Source organism: Corapipo altera, unplaced genomic scaffold (assembly GCF_003945725.1).
Source record: "Corapipo altera isolate COAL_440 unplaced genomic scaffold, ASM394572v1 301, whole genome shotgun sequence".
NCBI lineage: Eukaryota > Metazoa > Chordata > Aves > Passeriformes > Pipridae > Corapipo > Corapipo altera.
This window is the reverse complement of record NW_020884926.1, coordinates 2484430-2506149: the sequence shown is the minus strand read 5'-3', so window position 1 is coordinate 2506149 and position 21720 is coordinate 2484430. Positions and strand designations below refer to the sequence as shown.

General features: G+C 55.4%; 1 protein-coding gene across 1 annotated transcript; it reads left to right on the top strand.

Annotated features, from left to right (window-relative positions):
* The first annotated feature begins 304 nt into the window (after positions 1-304).
* Positions 305-21720, top strand: PLEKHN1 (pleckstrin homology domain containing N1). The gene is made up of 16 exons (XM_027657931.1): positions 305-384; positions 2069-2168; positions 5961-6107; positions 6469-6549; positions 7936-8026; positions 10859-10983; positions 11612-11761; positions 12491-12571; positions 16643-16712; positions 17154-17308; positions 17893-18087; positions 18518-18772; positions 19310-19462; positions 20240-20455; positions 20685-20733; positions 21177-21720. The coding sequence occupies exons 1-16, from the start codon at positions 305-307 to the stop codon at positions 21368-21370; spliced, it is 2142 nt and encodes a 713-aa protein (XP_027513732.1). The 3' UTR covers positions 21371-21720.

Sequence of the window (21720 nt, the reverse complement as noted above, 5' to 3'; positions counted from 1 at the left end):
GTTTATTAGTGGCTCCAGCCCCGTGCTGTTGGACAGTAAGGAACGTTCATGCCCTGCACAGCTGGGTTTATGATTCCGTGGTTAATTCCTCCTCACAGGGAACATGTACCTGGCTCGCCCCTCCCAGCGAGCGAGCGGGGCGGGAGCAGGAGTGGGAGCCCTGGCCGGGAGCTGAGCCTGGCTCAGCCCACACCCACTCGAGTCACAGCGGGCGGAAGGGAAGGGAAGGGAGGGAACGCCGGCGTGACACGATCCCACACACAGACCTCCAGCTCCCCACGGAGCTTCCAGGCGCTTTCCCGGCATGGGGAACATCGCGTGTGTCCCGCAGGCACCTGGGGGCTTCAGGAGCTCCTTCCGAAGGAAGCCTTCGCTGAAGAAAGCGTGAGTACCCCTGCTTTTTTTATTTCGGGATGGTTTTCCAGTGGGGCTGGTGTTCTCCCGTGGGATGAACCGTGCGGATCCGGGCTGGCAGCCGAGCCCCCTGCTCGGGGAACCCGGCAGTTATTTCATATTTCATGTTTCATGCTCGGTGTCCCGTGGTTTTGTGGGGTGCTGGGCAGTGCCAGGAGGGATCAGCTCGCCCCGAGTACCTGGGATGGAGTCCTCTGCCGGCAGGGAATCCCAGCTCCCCAGGGGAAACACCACCCCCCCAGGAGAAACAGGGTTTATTTAATTTTGTTTTGATGATTGAACTCTCTGCGGGACAGGCAGGGCAAGGTGCAAAACGCCCGATACTCCTTGTGTTCACTGGTGGTTTTCTTTCTTCACAACGCCCGGAGTCGCGGTGCTTGTGGGGGAAAAATAACTTTCACACTCTTGTCCCTCAGAGAGAAAAATCCCAAATCCCAGCACTCTGACACGTGATTTGACCTGTGTTTGTAAACCTGAAGGGGGAATAACAGAAAATGTCTGTGAAACCCTTTGGGGATTTGGGTGCTGAGCTGGCCAGGGCAGCGCTCAGGTACCACAGCGATGGGCGGCTGTCCCAAAATAGAGCTTTCCAGGGAATGCACAGCAAGCTTCCCTGCTTTTCCACTGCCTGTGCTCCCGTCAGCACAGTCTGCCGGTACCTACACATGCACAGAGCAGATCCCTCCCCATCCTGAGCACTCTGGGCTGGAAGAGAGCTCTGCTGGGAACCAGGGTGATTCCCTGTGAACCTGCCAGCCCTGTCTACCCTGTGTCTGTGCTGGTCTGTGAGACAGACCCCCTAAACTCTTCAGGCTGAGGGGTTTCTAACCAAGAGGAGACACTAAACTGTCCCCTTGGTCTCCTGTGCTGGCATAAATTAGGAGCAAACCTGTAGGAGTCTGTGGAGCTGTGGGATAAAAAAGAGGGGATCACTTGGGGGAATTTGGCCCCTGGAGGGCTGACATCCCACCTGTGGTGGAGCAGCCAAGCCCCAGAGCACCCCCTGTCCCTGCTGACTCCCAGCTTCCCACACTCAGGGCTCTCCGTGGAGATAAGCCTGGTTTCTGCCCAAATAAATGCTGCAGTCTGAGATTCCCAGCAAGGGCTGGGAAGTTCCAGCAAAGCAATCCCAGTGCTGCTCAGCAGCACCAGTAACGTGTTAATGGTGTGTGCAGGCAAAGGAGAACCGGGGCCCTGGCTGGGAGTGGAAGGAAAGAGAGAGGAAAACCACAGAGGCAGAAACAAAACCTCCCTGTGAATGTCTGTTGGTGTATCTGTGCATGTGCATCTCTGCTCCGGGGGGGTTCTGGAATAGCTGTCAGGGCTGGATTTGGTCTTTGTGTTTTGCAGGGGAACATCTGGTCCCTCTGCTGATTCAGAGACACAGATGAGCCAAATCGATCATTTGGCTCTGCAAAGACCTGTGGAAGAGCAAAGAAACAGCAACAAGTGCAGCACAACCCCCATTTCAATTCTCCCAGGCTGTTTATCAGCCCCTTTGCTGGGCTGGGATGATTAGAAAGCCCATGACAAATTGCTTGCTCAGTTTTCTGGCTTCCTTATTTCTGGGCAGAATTCTCTGTGCAATAGCCTGGATCTGTGTTTCCATGTGTGTTTTGATTTGTGTTTTTTTTATTTTCCCTCCTTTTTACAGACAAAATGGCAAGAAAAAACTGCCCAGCTTTTTTGGTCTAGAAGGAGGGCAGGAGAGAGATACGACCACGGATAAAATCCTGCAGTATATTCCAGCAAAGGCAAGTACAAACACATCCAGGCCCCCTCCCCACTGCTCCAAGAGTTTATTCCCACCCAGCCCAAGGACAGCACTTAAGAGGGACGATGGGTCTGGATCCAGGGGCAGCAGCAGGTCTGTCTCAAAGGGATGGAGCCCAGGGAATGATGAGCCCTGTGCTCACACAGCGGCAGAATCACCTGGCTCAGGGTCCCCAGGAAGGTTTGGGGGGGGACCTGCCACCAGCAAAAAGGTGGGATGGGGTGGGAGGGTCGTGCTGGGAGCCAAGCAGGGATATCTCACCCTCCACTTGGCTCTTGGTTCTGCTCTTTCTGGGTTGCCTGTGAGGGAAGGGAAAATCGGAGCGAGCATTCAAAGGTGAGATGATTCATTCCCACGCCGGAATGAGACGGAGCAGGCAGTGTGTTAGCAAGGAGCCCTGGGAAGGCAATCAGGAAGGGCAGGTCTGCCCCAGGCACGTATCAGCCTTGTGGCCATATGGCCCATTTCCCAGCGCTGCTCAGGGAAAGCAGAGGTGAAGGGATGAACCCTGGGATGTTTTCTTGGTCCCTTTGTGGGGGACAGGGATGTGGATGGAGTTTCAGGACCCTTTGGGCTGTGCTGGGCAGGCATCTCTCCCACTGCATGGCAAATAGGCTGTGGGGATGTGGGGAAGGGGAAACTGAGACTCAATGCCAGGCAGAGGGAATTTCAGAGACGGCACAGCTCCCTGTGGGAATCAGCATCCAGAAGGGTCAGGCAGCAGAGCCCAGGGCCCAGATGGATCCTGGATGCTTCCCCTGGGGAAACAGGATGAGCTGTCACGTTAGCAGGTCCTGGAAAAGGAATCCTGCAAGAGGACACAACAAAGGTCACCGAGAACTTATTCATTAGGGAACACGAGTGTGGGATCTCTCCAGGGAAGGAAGGAGGGTGGGTGGAGCAGTTGTTTAGCAGTTACCCTTGCCTGGGGCAGCTGGGATGCAAACTCCCTGCTCAGCCACAAGCTTCTTGTGTGGCCTGGAGAGAAAGCCTTGGCTTAGACCCTTTCCCACTCCCATATTTTGAGGAGAACCAGGTGCTGTGGGGCCAGGTCAGAGAGCAGCCGTCAGTACAGGGCTCTGATGCAATCTCGGAGGAGATGGGATCACCAAAGCTCTGGCCATGGCAGGCAGCTTGGGACTGGGGCAGGTGACATCCCTGAAAACCAGCCCCTTCTGGACCTGGCACACACAGCCAGTGCCTTTTGCTCCCACCACCCTCTGCCCTGTTTCCCACACTTCCCAGTCACGGCTCCTGTGGAGCCTCGGCAAAGGCGAGGGGGGAGGATGTGCCAGAAGAGCTGTGCTTCTCATTTGCTTCTTTTATCATTAAACAGCAGCTTTCAGAGCCCCGGGGCACCAGCCTTGCAAGGCTGAGCTCTTCCTGCTGCCTGGGCTGGTGATTCAGCTGGGAGTCACTGGGGTCTGCAGGTTAATTAGTAACTTGTTCTACCTGTAGGATGAGGCATCTGAGACTGGGGGGGGGAGAGAACATGTCAGGGCACTTGCACTGCCAGAGACCAAGCCCTGGGAGAAAGCAAGTTTCCAAGGATCTGCACTGCCTGGAACCCAGTGGGACCGCTGAGCTAACGGGAATGGGGCTGGTCAGGATGGGGCTGGGGGAGGAGGGTGCTGGTCCCCAGCACAGCCCAGCCAGGGGAGCGAGCAGCTGACTGGAGAGCATTCCAGAGGAAGGATAAATCCCTTTTGTTTTGGCTGCACACTGAGGCATCCCCGTGGTTTTGGGTGGTGCCTGTGCATTGGGAGCCTGCAGCTGGAAGGGCAGCAGATTTCAGGGATGTCCATGGTCTTGGACTTGTTCCCATGTTCAACCACTAAATCCACCTGTCTCCTCAGTCTCACTGCAAACCCTCTCAAGGTGGGGTCGCTGGATCCTTGTTTGGGAAAGGGAATATTCCATTCACCTTGTTTCTTGCCACATGAACAGTGGTCATGGAAACTCTCCCTCTCCCTCCCGACTGCGGGAGGATCCCTGTGGAAGCTGGCAGGTTGGCCAAGCTCTTTGCCAACAGTGCTGCTGGATTCCCAGCTCCCAGGTTGCTTTTGCTCCTTGGTGCCTTATTTATTCCCAGGAAGTTTGGCTGGCACGTTCCAGGCAGCAGTATTGCCCAGGCAGCTGGTAGCCGGTGTCATTCCTTATCTCTGTTTCCATAATTTCATTACTTCATCCTCTCCCCACTCCCTGTTTCTGGTGGCTGCCCTTATCCCAGCGGTGTTTTGTTATTGCTGCCCCAGCTGCTCTTTGCTCTGACAGTGGCTTGTGGCACAAATATGACCTTTTCCTACTCTGAGCTGCCTCAGTGAGACTTTTGACGGGCAGCCAGCGGGTTCTCTTGGTTCTGTTCCATGCCTGGGAAAGCTGGAGGGAGGCTCTGAGCCGAGAAAGGGTTAACTCGTGCCCTAAAAAGAGTAACCTAAATTCAGTGAGGCCCAAGCTTTGCAGGTGAAAGGGCCCCAAGAGCTTCAGGTTCCTGGTTCACCAGCCCCCCGGAGCGCTGTCCCTGGGAAAGGCTGGGAGAGGGGGGTTAACCTCGTGCCGGAGGGGTGAGTCACAGAGTCCCCAGCCAGACAGATCTGGTGAGCTGTGCTGCTTCCTCATCCATCACGGGCACACGCAGCTGTCTCCTTGGCACAGGGAGCCGGGAGCGGGCACACGCCGGAGGCGGGGACGTGCCGGCAGCCCCGCGGTGATGGGCTGAGTGATCCCGCTGAGCCCTCGCCCTGCTCATCCCTGGAAATGCTCAGTTCGAGCCCAGGGCAGCCACACGAAAACACTCCAAACCTTCCCTCTCCCACCTACCTTTCCCTTTTGCTGGGGAATGCATACCTGGGGTCTGTGGGGTGTCTGACCAAGCTGATATTTAAGACTCCCAGGCTAGTGTGTATCCCAGCCTCTGTGGGAATCCGTGGCTGGGATATGGCCCTTCCCTTCTCCCCAAGGAAATCAACCAACCCCCAGAAATAAAAGTGTTACTCCCAGAAAAGCTGCAGGAAGAGCTTTTCACCCCTGGGATTCATGCAGTATCCAGACAGTGTGACAGCAGTGCCGTGCCATAGGGGTGTGGGAGAAGGAAGGTTTCTGCACAGAAGGAAGAATTCCCCTATAACCAGGGAATCAGGGAAGCCTCCAGCCCTGAGTGTTGTCTCCTCTCCTCAGTCCTGGCTCTCCTGAATTGCTTTCTGGCTTCCTGTAGCTTTTCCAAGCTTTTTGCACTGGCACTGAGCAGCTTCACCACTTGGTGCCTTGCAGCTGCTTTTATGGCTGTGGGGCTCTGCCCCAAAATTGTCTGGCACCCAAAACAACAGACTCCACCTAGACAAATCCAGGGATCTGAGCAGATGGGAGAGCCAAGGAATCCAGGTGGAACTAGAGCAAAGAAAACCTTTCCACTACCCCCAGTGGAAGGCACACACTGTGTTTGCTTAGCCTCAATCAGTCCTTGTTCCAGTGGATTTGATTAGGACGGTAAGAGGTTTGTCTGTGGAGTTGGGATACCCTAAAAGTAGGATGTGCCTCTACCCCTCCTCTTTCCCAATGCAGAAACCTCACCTTTAGGTCAGCATCTCCTCCCAGCAGTAACTGAACCCCAGCTCCACGCTGGCATGGAGACCCAACAACAAACAGCCCATCCTGGGCACCTGCCCAGGGCACCTTTCTGAGGAATCCCTTTTAGGAAGATGTTCTGGGAACGTCTCTTCCAGACATCACCTCCCCATTCCTCTGATTTGTTTTCCCTGTGTCCTTGGTACAGATCATCCCAAACCCAGAAAACCAGAAAGAAAACTTGGACCAGAGGTTCCCCAGCCTGTTCAAGAAGGGACGAAGGAAAACGACTGTCAGGAACCTGGGAAAAATCATCTATTACTCCAAGGTCAAGTTAAGGTTCCAGCACTGCCAGGTAAAACTGAGCCACCTGTTTGTGGGTGTTTTCTCTCCCCGGGTATGACCCTGTAGAACTGGGAAGCGAAGTGTAATTCTGGGAATTGTGACTCATGGAGGATCCCTTGGGCTACTGCGTGGCCCCGGGATGTGTTGTCATGTGGTGCACAGGTATCAGCTCGTGCACCTGCTCCCATCCCTGTGGGCAGCTGGGATGTGCTTCCAGGCTCCACTGCTGGGCTGGCAGCAGATCCAGCAGTGGGAAACATGATAGTGGCCCTTGGATGAGCTTTCCTGGGCACGGATCAGCCTGGGATGAGAGGGAAGTCGGGAGAGGGAAGGTGTCCTGAGATAACCCCCAGGACGTGTCTCTCCTGCAGGAGGTCAATGACTGTTTCTTGGAGCTGTTCCAGTCCTACCTGTACTTCCAGTCCGTGGGCTCCAATGGACTCACCCACCAGGTAGGGCATCACCTGGTCGTGCCAGGGCAAGCACTGGGCACTTGGGTGGCTCTGGGCAGATGGGCTTGGACAGGGGGCTCTGCTCCTGGGGCTCCCCTGGCTTCCTCTAAGAGATGTCACCAAGTCCCTTCCCGTGCATGCCAAGATCCTGGGAAGAGGGCATTTTTTTCCCCAAGGCCTGCACCCAAACAACCTCACTTTCACCTGAGTCCTTGGCCTTGCCTGTGGGCAGAGATAAAGGACCCCACAGAGGTGGGAGAGGGGCTTGTGCAGGGCTGGCAGGCAGGGCCAGGGGTGGGAGGTGTTCAGCACCAAGCACAGGGAGCTGAGCCTTGGCAGGGACTTACAGGGGCTCCTACAGCTCAAAATCCCACTGGCCTTGGTGCCCGTGGTGGTCTTGGCCCTGCCTTCTGGACCAAGGGGGAGATTTTTCATCTGCAGGTTGGAGCTGATAATCTCAGAGGACTTCTCCAACATTAATTAATTCGTGGGAGAAGGTGGAAATAAAAAACTGAGGGCAGCACTGGGGAGCTCTCCTGGCTCATCAGTCTTTTAACTTGATGATGCTGGTGAATTATAAATAATAAGGAAGTCACAGCTGTAAAACAAGAAGCCCTGGATGTGCTGTCCCTCCACAGGAGTGAGCAATTAAAACTGAGCATGGCTGTTTTGGAGATGGTTATAAAAATTAGTTCCTTTTAGAAATGATTCATTGTCTTGCAGGTGACTTTATGTTGATGCAATACATCAATGCAATCTCTCGAGTCACCCACCAAACAGCCTTCAACTGAAAATTCGCATGTCAGGAGACAAATGATATTACAAAATCTCCTGACTGCTTTATAAACAGCTCCTTAGTTTATTAATTCGAGGGGAATTAAAAGGGAATTAATGTTCCAGTACTGGCCCCGAGACATTAGCAGCCATTAGCATCTTTTATGGAGCTTGTTTAGAAAGCCCAAAACGGGGAGTACAAACTTGCCACCTGTTCCTGTGCTCTGTCATAGTGGGAATCTGAAGATCCAGAGCCTAGGAACCAGACAGCTCAGTTTTGCTTTATGGTCAACTCCATCTTCTGTGTTTCTTGTGTTAAACCACCGTTGTCTTGCTGAGGTTTCTCTTAAAACTGAAAGATTTGGAATATAAGGAATATAAAGAGAGAGTGTGGCAGAGGATTGCTGCAGCATTGGCCCCAGGGAGCTGCTGGACCTGCTTCCTCTGGGGAGTGTGCTGGATCCAGACCCCAAATGTCTCCCCTCAGAGCCACGTTTTTCAGTCTAACACTGAGCCACAGCAACCTGGGAGTTTGGGCTTCCAACCTCCCATGGCAAAGGGGCACTGATGGCAGAGCTGCCCCCAAAATAACGGTGTGCTCTCCCTCTGCAGGAACTGCTGCCTCTGAAGGAGCTGAATGTGTGTGAGATTGAGGCTGGGAAGGGCCCTGGGCAGCAGGATTGCCACGCTTTCCTCATTGCAGGTGGGTGCCTCCTTGTTTGCTTTGCACAGAGGGCAGAGGGTGTGTGAATCAGGCTGTCTCTGCTCTCTGTCCCACCCTGACCCCGTCCCAGGAAAGAGGCTGCAAGGAGATGAAGCTCTTCCTTCCTCCCAGAATTTACATCTTTCTCTCCAAGGCTTCCCTGCTCTTAAACACCTGGGCAGTGATGCCCAGGGCTGGCACAGGGAGGGGAGGGGATGGATGGTCCTGTGTTCCAGCTGGAGGACTCATGGTGACAATTCCCACCTCTGTCCAGTTATTTAAACCAAAAAAATGGAATAAAACTCCTTCTCCCAGCTCTCCATATAAACCCCAAGGGCAGGGAGTGACTCCAAGCAGGCAGGGCACTGAAGGGCACAGTTCAGTGCCCACAGATGAGTTGCCTCCACAGTAACACCAGTTTGGTGCTGTAAGAACCCAGTGTCACCTCACCAGCTTTTCTCTCACCAGCCTCCACAAGCTCTTTAAACTTTTCTCTGAGTGCTCTTGCTTTATAAAAGATCTCCTGGGATGACAGCCTGTCTGCAGCTTGGATAGAGGCTTCTTTGAGCTTAGTCATTGCTGAATTACAGGCATAAATGATAAAAAGGAGGTGGTACAAAAGACCCTCCAATTTTAAGGGCTGCTGAGCTGTGGTTGTGCTGCACTGTACCAGGCAGGGCCCTCCAACCCTCTTTGGAAACCTATAAAATGAAGGAAAATTTCTCCCAGGGGCATCTGCTCTGGGGTGGGGGGACTTGTTCTGCTTGTATGAAAACAGGCAGGAGTGTGGCTGGGTGGAAAATTGCCTCAAGCTTTGTTGGGTTCCTGTCCTGCTTGGGGGAAGAACAAGCCAAAGCCTTTCAGGCAGAGTGCTGTGCATATTGGGAAGCAGTGACATGAAGAAACCAAGGAGGCAGTGATGTTTAGGACTGCTGGGAGATCAGTGGAACAGTTTTAGTGTCCTGCTGGAAGGGGAGGAATCAAGGCATGGAGGGGGTAGGAGCCTTCCCGTGTCCCCACACAGGGTCAGGGTGGAAATCTCTTCATCTCATGACTCTGAGACACAACAGACACGCATCCATTCTCTTGTGAAATCCTGTGGCATCTGTAGTTCCCCATAACTGCACTGCCAGGGGTAGTTCAGCTTACTGGAAGTTGTTGCAGGATCACTGGAAGTGTGGAGGTGGAGTGGAGAAGGAAGCCTGGCAGCATCCAGGGTGTCCTTGGTGGACGGTGTCTGGCTGTCACCTGGGCTTTGTGGTCCATCCCTTGCCCAGCCTGTGGTGCTGGTGGAGTTACTGAGCACCTCCAGTTACCTTTGCCTCCCCTGCAGACCTTGCAGCCTTTTAGTGTCTCTAGTCCAGGAGCTTTGTGTGGGAATAAACTGCTCCTGCTCTGGGAAGGGGGTTTCTTGCTTCCAGTGCTCCTCTGGAAGCATTCACAAGGAAGGAGGAAGGAGAAGGCAGAAGAAAAGAGCACGAGGGCTGGCAGGGGTTGTTCAGCATGGCTGGGTCGTGGCCCTGCCATGAACGTGCCCCTGGGGCCGAGGGCAAGGGCAGGAGCTGAATTAGCAGCAGCCCCTCAGACTCTGCTCAAAGCCTCCCACAGCTCCTGCATGTCCCAGGCTTCAGGCTTGGCCAGCAGGGCCTTCCCTCATTTTCTCTTCCCTACCAGCACAATTCCTGCTGTTTGTTTAAGGGCCTGGATGCCATGGGAAGTATCCAGAGCTGCCAGAATACCTAGAGAGCACTGACACCACCACACCCTCCTGGCTGCTCCATAAAGCAGGGAATCACTGTATCTTCCTTGCAAAGACAGGGAAATCAAGGGAAGAGGAGGCAGGAGAAGTCCAGAGCCATGGCAGTCCATAGACACTTGGATGCCCAGGAAATGCTTGACACTAAATTACTGTAATGGATTTGGAGTCACTCAGGGAGTCTCTGCCCCAGCTTCCACACCTCTGCTTTGTTTATGCACATTCGTTTCAGAGCATTTCCTGAAAGGCAGAAGCGTTTCAAAGTCTTAATTAACCATTGTTTATAAATAGTGCAGGAATTAGGGTACTAAAGAAGGGCAAAGTACCATGTTTATCCCGTGCACGGGCTTATCTCAATACTTCCAAGTCCCACAGAGCCAGATCCTACTGAGCTTGCACCAAGCAGGGTTTAATATGAGATTGCTGGTAAATTATTAATCATAACATACATTCTGCATCCTGCCAGAAATGGTTATTACCGTCACTGGGTCATGTCTGCAGTGAGTAGCAGAGGGGTGTGTGAGACTGTTTTCCTCGTGATATTAAATGAAGGAGGCTGGAAACGTCAAAATCAACAAGATGCAGGGCTGTTCCTCCCTTCAAGAGAAGTCTGAGGTCAGCTGCAGCTTGTCTGGCACAGATTATGTTTGGTGGAGCAATAAATAAACTGTGTCAGAAAGCTACCGGTGTTCTACATACTGAGTGCCAAAGTGAAAGCAGGAGATGGCACGGAACTTTCTGATGAGCTGTGACAGTCCCTGCCCACACAGGTGCTTTTCACAAACTGCTGGGGGGTTTTCAAAGCTGAAATGTGTGTTGAGTTCAAGCTTGACTTCCGTGCTGTCTTTGAGTTTTGTTCTTGGCCTGGTTTGGGGTTGGGAAGTGCCTGGTGGTCGGAGCCTGATGTGTGTGAGAAGGTGCTGGAGCACTCCCAGCAGCCTGATGTGAGAAAATGTGCTAAAAGAGTGGTGGGAAGGACTGGAACAGAGCAATGGTCTGGTGGTGTGATGTGCACAGTGCAACATGGATGCTGCAACCCATGCCCTTATCTGCTCTGCTCACCCCGTGTCTCACAGGTCCTCGGCTCAATCCCCTTGTTGTGTTCTGCCCCTCTGAGTCAGAGCTGAAGCAGTGGCTTTATCACCTGGAGAAGCAGATCCAGCTGAATGGAGGAAGCCTTGCCTTGCCCTTCCTCCCTCAGGTGAGTGCCTCACAGCCACAGTCCTGTGCTGGGGGCTCAGAGCTGAGCAACCAGAGAAGCTGGGATGGTTTCATTTCAGAGCTTGCCTTTGGTTTGGCTTCCTGTGACAGAAGGGGGCAAAAAAAGAAAGGTTTGCAAGAGGTGTTTGATAGACATTGGCGGGGTGGGAGGGGTGCTGAAAGGAAGACCTGCCACCCGTGGGTGCCACCACCACAACCTCCAAAGGGTCAGAGCTTTGGGTCTGGCTCAGAGAAACTCTGATGCATTTGGATGCTTGTGCAATTCCCCAGAGATTACAAAACATCTGGAGGAGGAGGCTGGAACCTAGAAAACAGGACTAGATTCAAGAGACTTTCTCTTCCCATCTCTGCAGGGTGTTTTAATTCCCTCCCTGTCTCCATCTCCCCACTTGTCAAAGAGAGATATCTCCCTTTGAAAGGCAATTTACAGGTGATGCTTGGTACCAGGAGCGATTATTCAGTCCCAGCTGGGAAACTGGCTCCTGCACTGATTTATTTATTCTTTCCTGCCTCTGCCACATTTAAAAAATGCCCTGAGAAGGGCCATGCACTGGATAAACTCAGGGGAGGACATGTCTGCCTGCTGCTCAGTTTGCTCCTGTCCCTAGAATGGCTGGAAGCAGAGCTCCGTGGGGAAGGAGGAGCTGCGGTGGTGCATGCAGCACATGCCTATCCAGGGCTGGAGTGGGACTCAGAGGGAATCCCTGGGCCGTGTCCTCTGTGCCTCTGAAGTGAAGCTTCAGCATCTGCCATTCCAGGTAGGACACATCCCTGGGGAGCAACCCAGCACAGCTCAGGAAAAGGGGATGGGTGGAGTGACCAGTGCAGGCTCCTGCCCACCTGATGCCACTAATCCAGGAGGTCCCAAGGGTCATTTTACACCCATGTGAAGGGAAAATGGTTTCTTCCTGCTCCTGTGGCCCCACAGGGGTGCTTGGGGACAGCACACAGGCACGTGCACAAGGACCTGCAGGACAGAGCTGGCAGCTGACCCAGTGTCACTTCACCAGCTCTTCCCTCACCAGCCTCCACAGGCTTTTTAAATTTCCTCTGAGTGGTCTTACTTTATAAAAGATTTCCTGGGATGACAACCTGCCTGCAGCTTGGATAGAGCCTTCTTTGGGCTTAGTCATTCCTGAATTACAGAGCTGCAAACCCCGGGAATCTGGCAGGAATCTCCCAGCGCAGGGGAGCAGCTTGGCCCTTCCCAAAGCTATGTCCTGATGCAGAGGAGCAGCTTGGCCCTTCCCAAAGCAATGTCCTGATGCAGGGGAGCAGCTTGGCCCTTCCCAAAGCCATCTCCTGATGCAGGGGAGCAGCTTTTCTCTTCTCAGAGAAATCTCCCAATGCAGGGGAGCAGCTTGGCCCTTTCCAGAGCCCTTGCCCCAGGCTGCTGTCAGAGAGACAGAGCAAAGGGCTCTCCACATCCCATCCCTGCCTGGCTGTTCACAGGCTGTTCACATCCCTCTCCCTCCTTGCTTTCCAAGGAGCAGAATGACCGGCTGTTGGTGCTTTATGCCTCCACACTGGTGATAGTTTCTGAAGAGCAGAATGGCTTCTGTTTTAAGGTAAGTTCGTGCTGGAGCATCTCCCTGCTCTCTCAACCCATCCACAGCAGCTATTTCAGCTCTTCTTTGGCTTGTTGCTCCCCTCCACCTGTGTTCCCTTGTGCTCCCTCGTGTTGGCAAGGGCTTTCCCTCCACGCTGCTCCCGTGCCAGCTGGCAGGTGAGCAGGCAGAGGGATGTTGCAAGTTATCTTCCCATGAGAAACACCTTGCCCTCCTACAGAAGCCCAGGGGGAAAGGAGCTGGCTGCCAAGGAATCTCTGGGAGGAGGGAGGCTGGCATGTTTCAGTGTGGTGGTGCTGGCAGGGAGCCTGGCTCTCCTGATGGAACAGCCCCAGAGAGCCCCTGAGGGGGCTTTGCTTCCCAGGCTCTGTGCCACGGGACCACTTGGAAGCAGGGAGCATCCAGGCAGCACATCTGATGCTCGTGGGGAAGGGCAGAGGCAGGGAGGAGAGGCTGCTGCTGGAACAGTGTTTGCTGCTCTTTCCCTCTGAGGAGCAATGTCTGGGCATGGCAGCGGAAGAGACAACGAGGATATGGAGGTCTGAGTGTCCCAGGGGATGCAAGACCAGCTTCTCTAGTCTAGTGTGCCTTGTGGGAGCAGTGCTGGGAGCCTCAGCACAGACAGGCAGTGGCACTGTGCAGTCTGAGTGGCTGCCAACACCCACTGTGGCACTTGGTGACACAGTTGAGTGGCGAACACGGCAGTGCCGGACTTGATGATCCTGGCAGGCTTCCCTAACCTTAACAATCCTGTGATTCCGTGCTCTTGGGCATCATTGTGATGGGTTATTAACAGCCCTGTGCTTTTCTGGTCCTGTTTCTTCCCCTGCTGGAACAAATGTGCCAAAAAGAGCAGTGAACTGTGTGTGACCCCACGTGCGGCAGCACCGGCACACGGCGGAGCAGAGCTGGGCTGCTCCTCCAGGGAACAGCATCCCTCTTAGTCACTGAGAGAGCAGCCAGTGACAGGAGAACCCTGCAGAGACTGAGGGCTTGTGAAATCCAGCGTGAACTCACTGGGGTCCAACCTTGTGGTTCCACATCACGCAGGATGCTTTTAGTTCAAGGGTTACCCATGGGAAGAACCTGTGTAGGCATCTCTGGAGAGGAGATGCCTATGCCTCAGTAGGAGAGACATGACCAGTCACAGCTCTCCTCATCCCCGGTGCAGCAGTGGAGGCTGTTTTCCAGCAGCTGGTGGCTTGTGTGACACACCTCAGACAGAGCTTGTTTTCGGGAACACGTTGTTTGCAACTCCTGGGAACGGGGCACCACGTAAGGGGGCCCTGGGCTGGGCTCTCTGATTAGCTCATCTCTTTTGAAACCTTAAACCAGCTTTGTCTGCCCCTGTCCATGCAATGTTCCCTCTTCCCACGGTGCAGGAGCTCTGGTCCCGGGGCTCTGCGCAGCAGGGTGCAGGCAGGAGGTGATTCACCAGCCTGTGACACTGCACTGGGAACCTGATTTTCCACAGGCATGTCAGGGCACAGGAGCCTTCTCCCAGGGCTTCTGCAAATTAACTTCCCTTCCCTGCGAGCAGATGCTGAGCCCTACAATTTGTGTGTGAGGGAATAGCCCGGCCCTTTTGTTCTTGAGCTTCATACAAACCACAGGAGCTGCTGCTGCCAAGTGTGTGTGTGTGGGACAGGGAAGGGGAAGGCAGGGGCTGAGCCTGCCGGGATGGGGCTCACCCAAATCCACAGGCTCTGGCTCACCCCTGGTGGGAAAAGGCCCTGGGCGAGGTGAAAACCAGCAAGGGGGGAGCTGCTGGAGGGGCAGGTTCACACCATGCCCAGGGAAGGCTGGAGGGGCTCTCTGCAGCCCACGGGTGTGTTCTCTGTGGGATGCTGCTGTGCTTCCTGAGGTGGGACTCTCTCTACCCAGAGGGTGTTTCAGCATCTCCATGGACAGGGAGCTGTTGTTTAAGGGAGGATGGAGCACCAGGCACCAGGGCAAGCCTTGTGCAGTCTGCCTCAGTGGCAAGAGGCTTGCTGGGATGTGCTGGTGGCAGGAATCTTGCTGGGATGTGCTGGAGAGCTGAGGAGCAGCAGCCGCGCAGCGCCTGCGTCAGCTGAAATGTCAAACCCCAGCAACGGGGGGAAAGGAGTCAGGGAGCAGTGCATGAGCTTTCCCTCCCAAGGTCAGCCTTCCCGAGCTGCTCAGCCCATAAATCACTGCTGGGGCAGCAGGAATGCCACAGGAGCCTGCCTGTGCCCACAGGCTGTAGCAGAGGCAGCTGCCACACGAACCACGGACACCCGTGTGCTCCGCAATTCCCTCACGGCAAAGTTGTCACGTCGGCCACATTCCCAGAGCCTTTCCAGCTGGCACAGCTTGGAAGTGAGGGCGGGGTGAGGAGTTTCTGCTAGACACCTTGTTTTGCAGCCCCTGAGCTTAGGCAAATGAATCCTGATGGATTGCACATTTCGGAGAGGGCCTTGGGCAAAATGACAGACAGGGCTTCTGTTCCTGCTGTTTGTGCATTTCCTCCACTCCTGGGCATGGAGCAGAGTGGAATGAGGTGAGAACCCTTTTTTCCCTGAGCACTACCCAGCCCCTGTGTTCACCATCCTGTCCAGGAGCTGCACCCAGGGCTGTTGCCACCAGCTGCCCCTGCCCAGTGCTCCGTGCCCACAGAGTCAGGGTGACATCCAGGCGACTGGAATAGGAACAGGAGCAAAAATACCACGTGTTCCTTGTTTTCCCTCTGCTCAGAGCATGAGAGAGATGAGAAGCAAAGGGATGAGCTCATCCGTGTGATGTTTCCAGTGCAGAATCTGCTTCAGTGGCTCTCCCAGGGCTGTTCTGCCTCACTTCTGTAAGGAAAATTTACCCCAAAGAAAGAGGAGCTCTGGATCTGAATTCAGTGCTGACAAACCCCCTTGGCCCTTCTGCCACGTTTCCTATCACAGAGAATTAAGCTGTCAGCGGTGACACTTAAAGGACATGTGGCAGCAGAGCAAGAGAGGGGCTGGGACAGGCAGCCCTGTCCCTGCCCACCCCACAGGTCACCACAGAGCTGGTCTGGCACAGACACGGGATGGCCACGGGACACCGGGTGATGGCAGAGGGGACAGTGGTGGATGTGCATGAAAAGGTATAATAGCACTTAGGGCCAATAGCACACGGGGTCTTCTAACTCCCAGATCTTCCAGGGACAGGCTGCTTTAGCTCCCAGCTGACAGGAACAGACAAACCCTGCTCCCACCTCAGGAGTGGCAGCTCGCAACTGTGCCTGGTGTAACACAAGAGCTCAGGTTTCACCAACTGGCATTTGAGGGGCTCAGCCCTGTCTTTGTAAGGCTTTGCAGGGAATGGATTGTGGGCATTCCTCTGGGCAAGGCTGGAAGTCCCAAGTTAGCAACTATAACCTCGTGCGGGTCCATATTTGCAAAGTTTTCCGGAGAAGTCAGAAATTTCAGCCGTTAAACTGCTGGAAACAGAACTAGGAGGGAAGGGGTGTTTTTCCAAGCTCGGATCTCAGGAGGGACTTTGAGAACAAAGCTGTCTCACACAGTCATGCTGGCTCCAGAGGCTTCATTCCTGCAGTGAGGCTGGTGGTGGGAGAACTGGAAGCAGGAAACACCAAGCTGGGACAATCTGCTGGAGACAGAGTTCTCCAACAAGCTTGTGAGGGTACAGAGGCCCCCAAATCTTCACCCAGCTTAGCAGCAGCTTAGCTGCCTCTTGTCTCCTGCAGACCTGGCCTAGGGGATTTAGGCTCTGAGATTCCCCATCCCCACCAGGGATCCCAAGGCATCTCAGCAGGGCCAAGCTGCCCCTTCTCCCCAAGCCACAGGAATTGCAGCCAGGCTCCTGCCAGCCTCGCTCCATCCTCACTGTGGGCTTCCCTCCTCGTGCTCCCAGCAAAACTCTGGCTCCTCTTGGCTCCCCTGATGGAAAAGCCCCTGGGGAAGTGGGGTTTTGCTGCCCAGGTGCCTGCAGAGGCTCCAGCCCCAAAGTGGGCAGGGGCAGCCACGTTGTCCTTCCCACAGTGCCCACGTGCCCTATGGCACAGACTGGGAGATCTGCTCAGCTTTGTGGTCCCAATCCTGATTCTCTCTCCAACAGGGCGAGCTGCCACTCAACGCCATCCAGGTGCTTTTTGAAGAGAATGAGAAAAGCTCCTTTTTAATCGAAGGTGGGTGTCCCCACACCACGGGGTGTGCTGGCAGCAGCCACGGAGGGTCCTGGGGGGCTGGTTTGCTGGTTTTGCTGAGCTGCTGTGGCCCCTTCTCAGCTGTGTGGGAGCCAGGCTCTGCAAACTGCACTGCCTGGAAATCTGGGACCCTCAGTGCCCTGGATGAGCAGCAGGGCCCGGCTCTGCTGGTGGAAGAGGCCACAGCACCAGGGGTGCACAGTGTCCCCCTCATTTAGAGCCAGGCTGGGACTGCCCCTGTCCTACACCCAGCCTGGTGCAAACGGGCAGCACCGAAGGCAGAGCATTCCCATTGTCCCAGCACTTCCAGCCCCCAGGAGGACGTTGGGGAGGGGATGGAGCGAGAGGGTTCCCACGGGCTTATCGAGGGAGCAACACTGAGTCAGTGGAGCCCAGTGAGAGCAGCCAGTGCTGTTTTCCCAGGCCGGCTGATCAATTCGATCCGGGTGACCTGCCGCAGTTACGAGGATTACCAGGAGTGGCTCTACTGCCTCAACACGGCCCAGTTTCGAAACGCCGACTCCTCCCTCTCCGGATCCGAGAGTTTCTCAGGATCAAAGCCGCCACACCCCAGCCAGGTAACAGTCGCCTGGGAATCGGTGGCTGTCCTGTCTCTGGAGCACTCCTGTGACGCAGCAGACTTTGTCTTCAGGCGTCCTGCTTGAAGGCTGTCAGCAAGCTGCTGAGCCCTGCCAATTATTTAAAGCCCTTTATGACTTTATAGGCAGATATTATAGTGAATTCCTTCAGAAGCAGGACATAGACTGTGACAGTGTTGTGCAGTGAGGCATTGGCACAAGGGCATTAAAAGGGTCTTGGACTCGATGATTCTTGCAGGTCCCTTCCGACTCTGGTTATTCTGTGATTCCTGCAAGGAAGGGGAGACCCACACTGCCAGCTCTGCAGCTGGGATGGGTCAGGGTGCCTGAGCACCCCTTTCCTGCAGTGCACTCCCCTCATTCACGCTGGTCACCCCAACTGGACCCACCAGCACACCCCACAAACCAGGCACGGCCACCGGGCAACTGCTGGCTGTGGGGACACAGCTCCAAGCCAAGGAGCACCGAGGGCTGTGCTGGGCTGGCACTGCTGGGGCTGGGGAGGGATGTGCCTGTGGCCATGCAGAGGGTCCTTCCATCACCATGTTCTTCTCCCCATCCAGTTCACCAGCAGTGGGAGGGGCTCCCTCACCTCCGACGGCCGCACGAATTCCTGGGCGTCCGGAGGGAGAGTGACCACCGTGACCCACCTGTCCCAGACCAGCGGCTCCCTGCCCGACGGACACTCCTTCCTGCTGATGCCTGAGGGCAGGCTGCTTGAAGATGCCCTCTCCTCTGGCTATTCCCAGCCTCTCCACGTAAGTGAGCCCCTGCCAAACCCAGGATGTGTGTGGGGACGGACGCTCCCTTTGGGCAGAGCGCTCTGGTGTGGGCAGTGTTTGCTGTGTGGTGCCTCAAATCCACGCCTGGAGCCTGGGTTTGTCCTGGCTCAGCCTCTGCTGATAAGGGAAAAGGCTGCCGAGGAGTCCCATCCCAGTCCTCCACTCTGACTGTTGGACAGGTTGCAAGAGGGCAAATGGGATGGTTCAAAGGCCAGGAGACCCAAAAATAAGAGCTGGAGGTGGGTGGAGGTGATGGGCTAGGCAGGATTTTGGTCTGACCCTGGGCAGCATTTGCGTGTCCAGGGTTGTAGGAGTGCCCAGGGCAGGGACCCCGTGCAGGACCATCCCGATCCCTGAGTTCCTGGCCTGAGGAAAGTCAGCTCCAGGGTCTGCCTTCTCATTTCAGTGCCTGGCACAAACCAACTGGCCAAGCACAGGGCTGCCCACACAGGACCTGCGGAGAGGGGGCAGCGCCAGGAAATCCAAGGGCAAATGCGGGCCGTGCATCCAGCAGCTGCCCAGCCAGGACTCGGAGAGGAGCATCTGCAGCCTCATTCCAGAAAATCCCAACGGCGAAATCCCGTCCCCGGAGTACAACGAGCCGTACTCGGCCCACGGCTCACAGCATCACCCCCCAGCTCCCCCGTCACACCTCAGCAGCGTAAGAAGGGTGGATTTTGGGGGGATGGATCCTCCCGCCTGGGAACGGGGAGCGTGGTTCAAGCTTTCCCTTGCGGTGCCACTGGCAGGGATAGGAGTGCTGGCAGGTGCTCTTGGGCAGGTGTGAAATCCATTTCCATTGGAAAATGGCCCCGTGGGAGGTGAGGTTAAACGTGGCAGGTGGAGCAATGTCCCTCGGAGCCATGGGATGCTGGGCAATAATTCCCGAGACAACACGGCTGGCACTGCTCGGTGAGTAGGAGTGTTATTGCCTCACAGGACACAGCCTCTTCTTCCCAGGGTTTTCCAGCATGTGTCCATCAGTGGTTTAGTGTGTGATGCCACGTTTCCCTCCCCTCTGTGAGTGTTCATCAAGGAATTCCCCTCGTTAGCACAGACAGTCACTCCCATCATCCCTCGTGGATGAGCAGCGTTTGGGATTTTAGTTACAGGGAGATTTCCCACTCCTGTCCCTCCTGGGGATGAACTGCAAGTAGAGACCAGGGTGCCACGTTCCTGTTTCCACTCTGCCTTGTAGCTGAACAGATGGAGCTCGGTGGGAAGCCAGCCCTCCACAGCTTCCAGCTCCCTGGAGAGGCTGGTCATGCCCTGCTCCCACCTGTACGCTGATCCCTACACCCCCAGCTCCCCCAGTGCTCCCAGTGGGGCAGGTTCCAGCTTCCTGGAAGAGGTACCTGTGCTTGCTGCTGGTTACAGCTGGCCCTGACTCAGCACACAGGCTTTTGGCTCCAGAAATTGTGCCTCAGGCCATTTCTTTTCCTGCCATCTGCCTGAGCCTGAGCAGCATGTGGAAACTCCAGGCCTGCATTTCGGGGTGGGGTAGGGCACAGCATAGTTCCCAGGTTTTTTTCAAGCCAGGACAGAGACAGAGGGGAACAGGTTTCCCCTGTCTTATCACTGGATGCCAGCGTCACAACAATAATCCCAGGAAGAGCCAGAAACCACGAAACAAAGGCAGAGACTGAGATGTGCTCCAGTTTACAGAAACTAGGGATGAGTCAGACACAGAGACCACTTCATCCACCCCAAAAAATTCCAGATGTGATAACTGAGTGCCTATTGAAGGCTACATTTCTTGTTTTGCACATCTCTTGGGAAAAGGCTGTTTCTGGGTCTGTGGCTGACATTCCCCATACTGGTGATGACCTCCCTTCCCTCAGAGGGTCTTTCCTGACTTCCCTGTCCTTCTGCATCCCCTGGGTTGCAGCCATAGGGTGTCATCCTACTGCCTCCACACCCAGCCAACTTCCACTATGTCTGTGGCCATCCTCCCTTTCCCATCCGAGGCCTTCAGGACTGGGGTGTAGTAGAATTTGTGAGGAGGGCAGAAAGCCTTGGTTTGGTAAGTGTGTTCACAGCAGGGGTGGTTCAGCAGGCGGGAAGCAGCAGGTCAGTGTTTCCCAGCTCTCCACAGCAGTTATCCAACCTGGATTTTGCTTTGCTCTAGTTCCTGCAGTGCCACAGGCAGACGGGTCCAGCTCAGGCCAACGGGTGCCCAGCAATCCCTGTGCCCCAGCAGCACCTCTCTCTGGAGAAATGGAACTGCCAGCCCCTGCCCAGCGGCCACTGCAGAGAGGTGCCCACAGCTCCCATTTACAGCACCCCTGGCACCTCCCGCCAGCTCCAGCTGCGGGCACAGGCTGAAGCTTCTTACCTTGAGGAGGTGAGATGGTAAATGCAGCCCTGGAGCCCCACAGTGGCTGCAGGGGAACACACGGGGTGCAGGGGACCCAGATTGACTGGAGCCTCACTGCAGGGGTCTTTGCTCTGTGACAGGGATCATCCTGGGGAGTGGGGAGTGGGGAACCACGGAGGGCTGATTCCCTGGTGTGCAGTATCCCAGGACTGCAGTGCTGTGTCATCCTCATCACTGTGTCTCTTTTTCTTTTCAGATCTCTTCTCTGCCAGAGGAACATCTGGGCCCTTCATTGCACCCACCAGGTGAGACTCTTGGGGGGGTTCTGGGGGGGCTGAACCCTCCCTGCCCAGCTGGTGTCTGTCTCCATCAGCATTGTTCCAAGCAGGGCTGGTGCCCTTTATCCCTCCTGCTTCCCTGGGTGGGACTGTGCCTGTGACCCTGCCCTCTGCCTGTCACCCTGCCCTCTGCCTGTCACCCTGCCCTCTGCCTGTCACCCTGCCCTGTGCCCGTGTCTGCCTGGTGGAGACACTTGTATTGGCTTCCACTGACTCACAGCTCACCTGTCACACGTGGGGACCTGTGGCTTGTCCCGTGGCGCACACGCTTTGCCCACATCTATTTGCATCTGGGCTGTGATTTACTCATCCTCGTTCTTACCTTCTGCTGGCAAAGGGGAAGGTGACCATCAGGCTGCTGCTGCTGCTGCTGCTGAGCTCTCTGACCCCTTGGGTCTGTTTTCCCACAGGTGGGAATGTTGGCACCTACGACCTGCCAGATTCCAGCTGCCGGCACCGCGACTCCGCCGCCTTCCACGACTACGCCGAGCTCCAGAGCTTCCACAGTGACTTCAGCTATGACAACCTGTGGGAAGCTGAGGAGAAGGAGCCAGGCACCCCACACACCTCCCCATCTCCAGTCCAGCAGATTTACCAGGTCTAAGGGATGGTCTCCACAGCCAGGCACAGAAAGCCCCCCCATCCCGGGCTCTTTTCTCGCTGGGCTTCCCTCCAGGATGAGGAGCCCAGGGCACACAAGGCAAAGGGAAGAGCCCTGCCCTGCAAAAGGCTGCTTCCCATGTCCTGGCAGGCCTGGGCTTCAAATTTCTCTCCTAAATCTGGGGATGGGGGCAAAGCACAGCAGCAGCAGCCCCTGTGGACACGGAGGAGCAGCGTGTGTGCCGTGCCAAGGAGAGTGCTCAGGAAGCCCTGGCTGAGGAACAGCTCTGTCCCCAAAAATGAAAGGAAGAACAAAAAGGGTCAGGCTCCCTCAGGTAAAAGGGACTGGGTGTT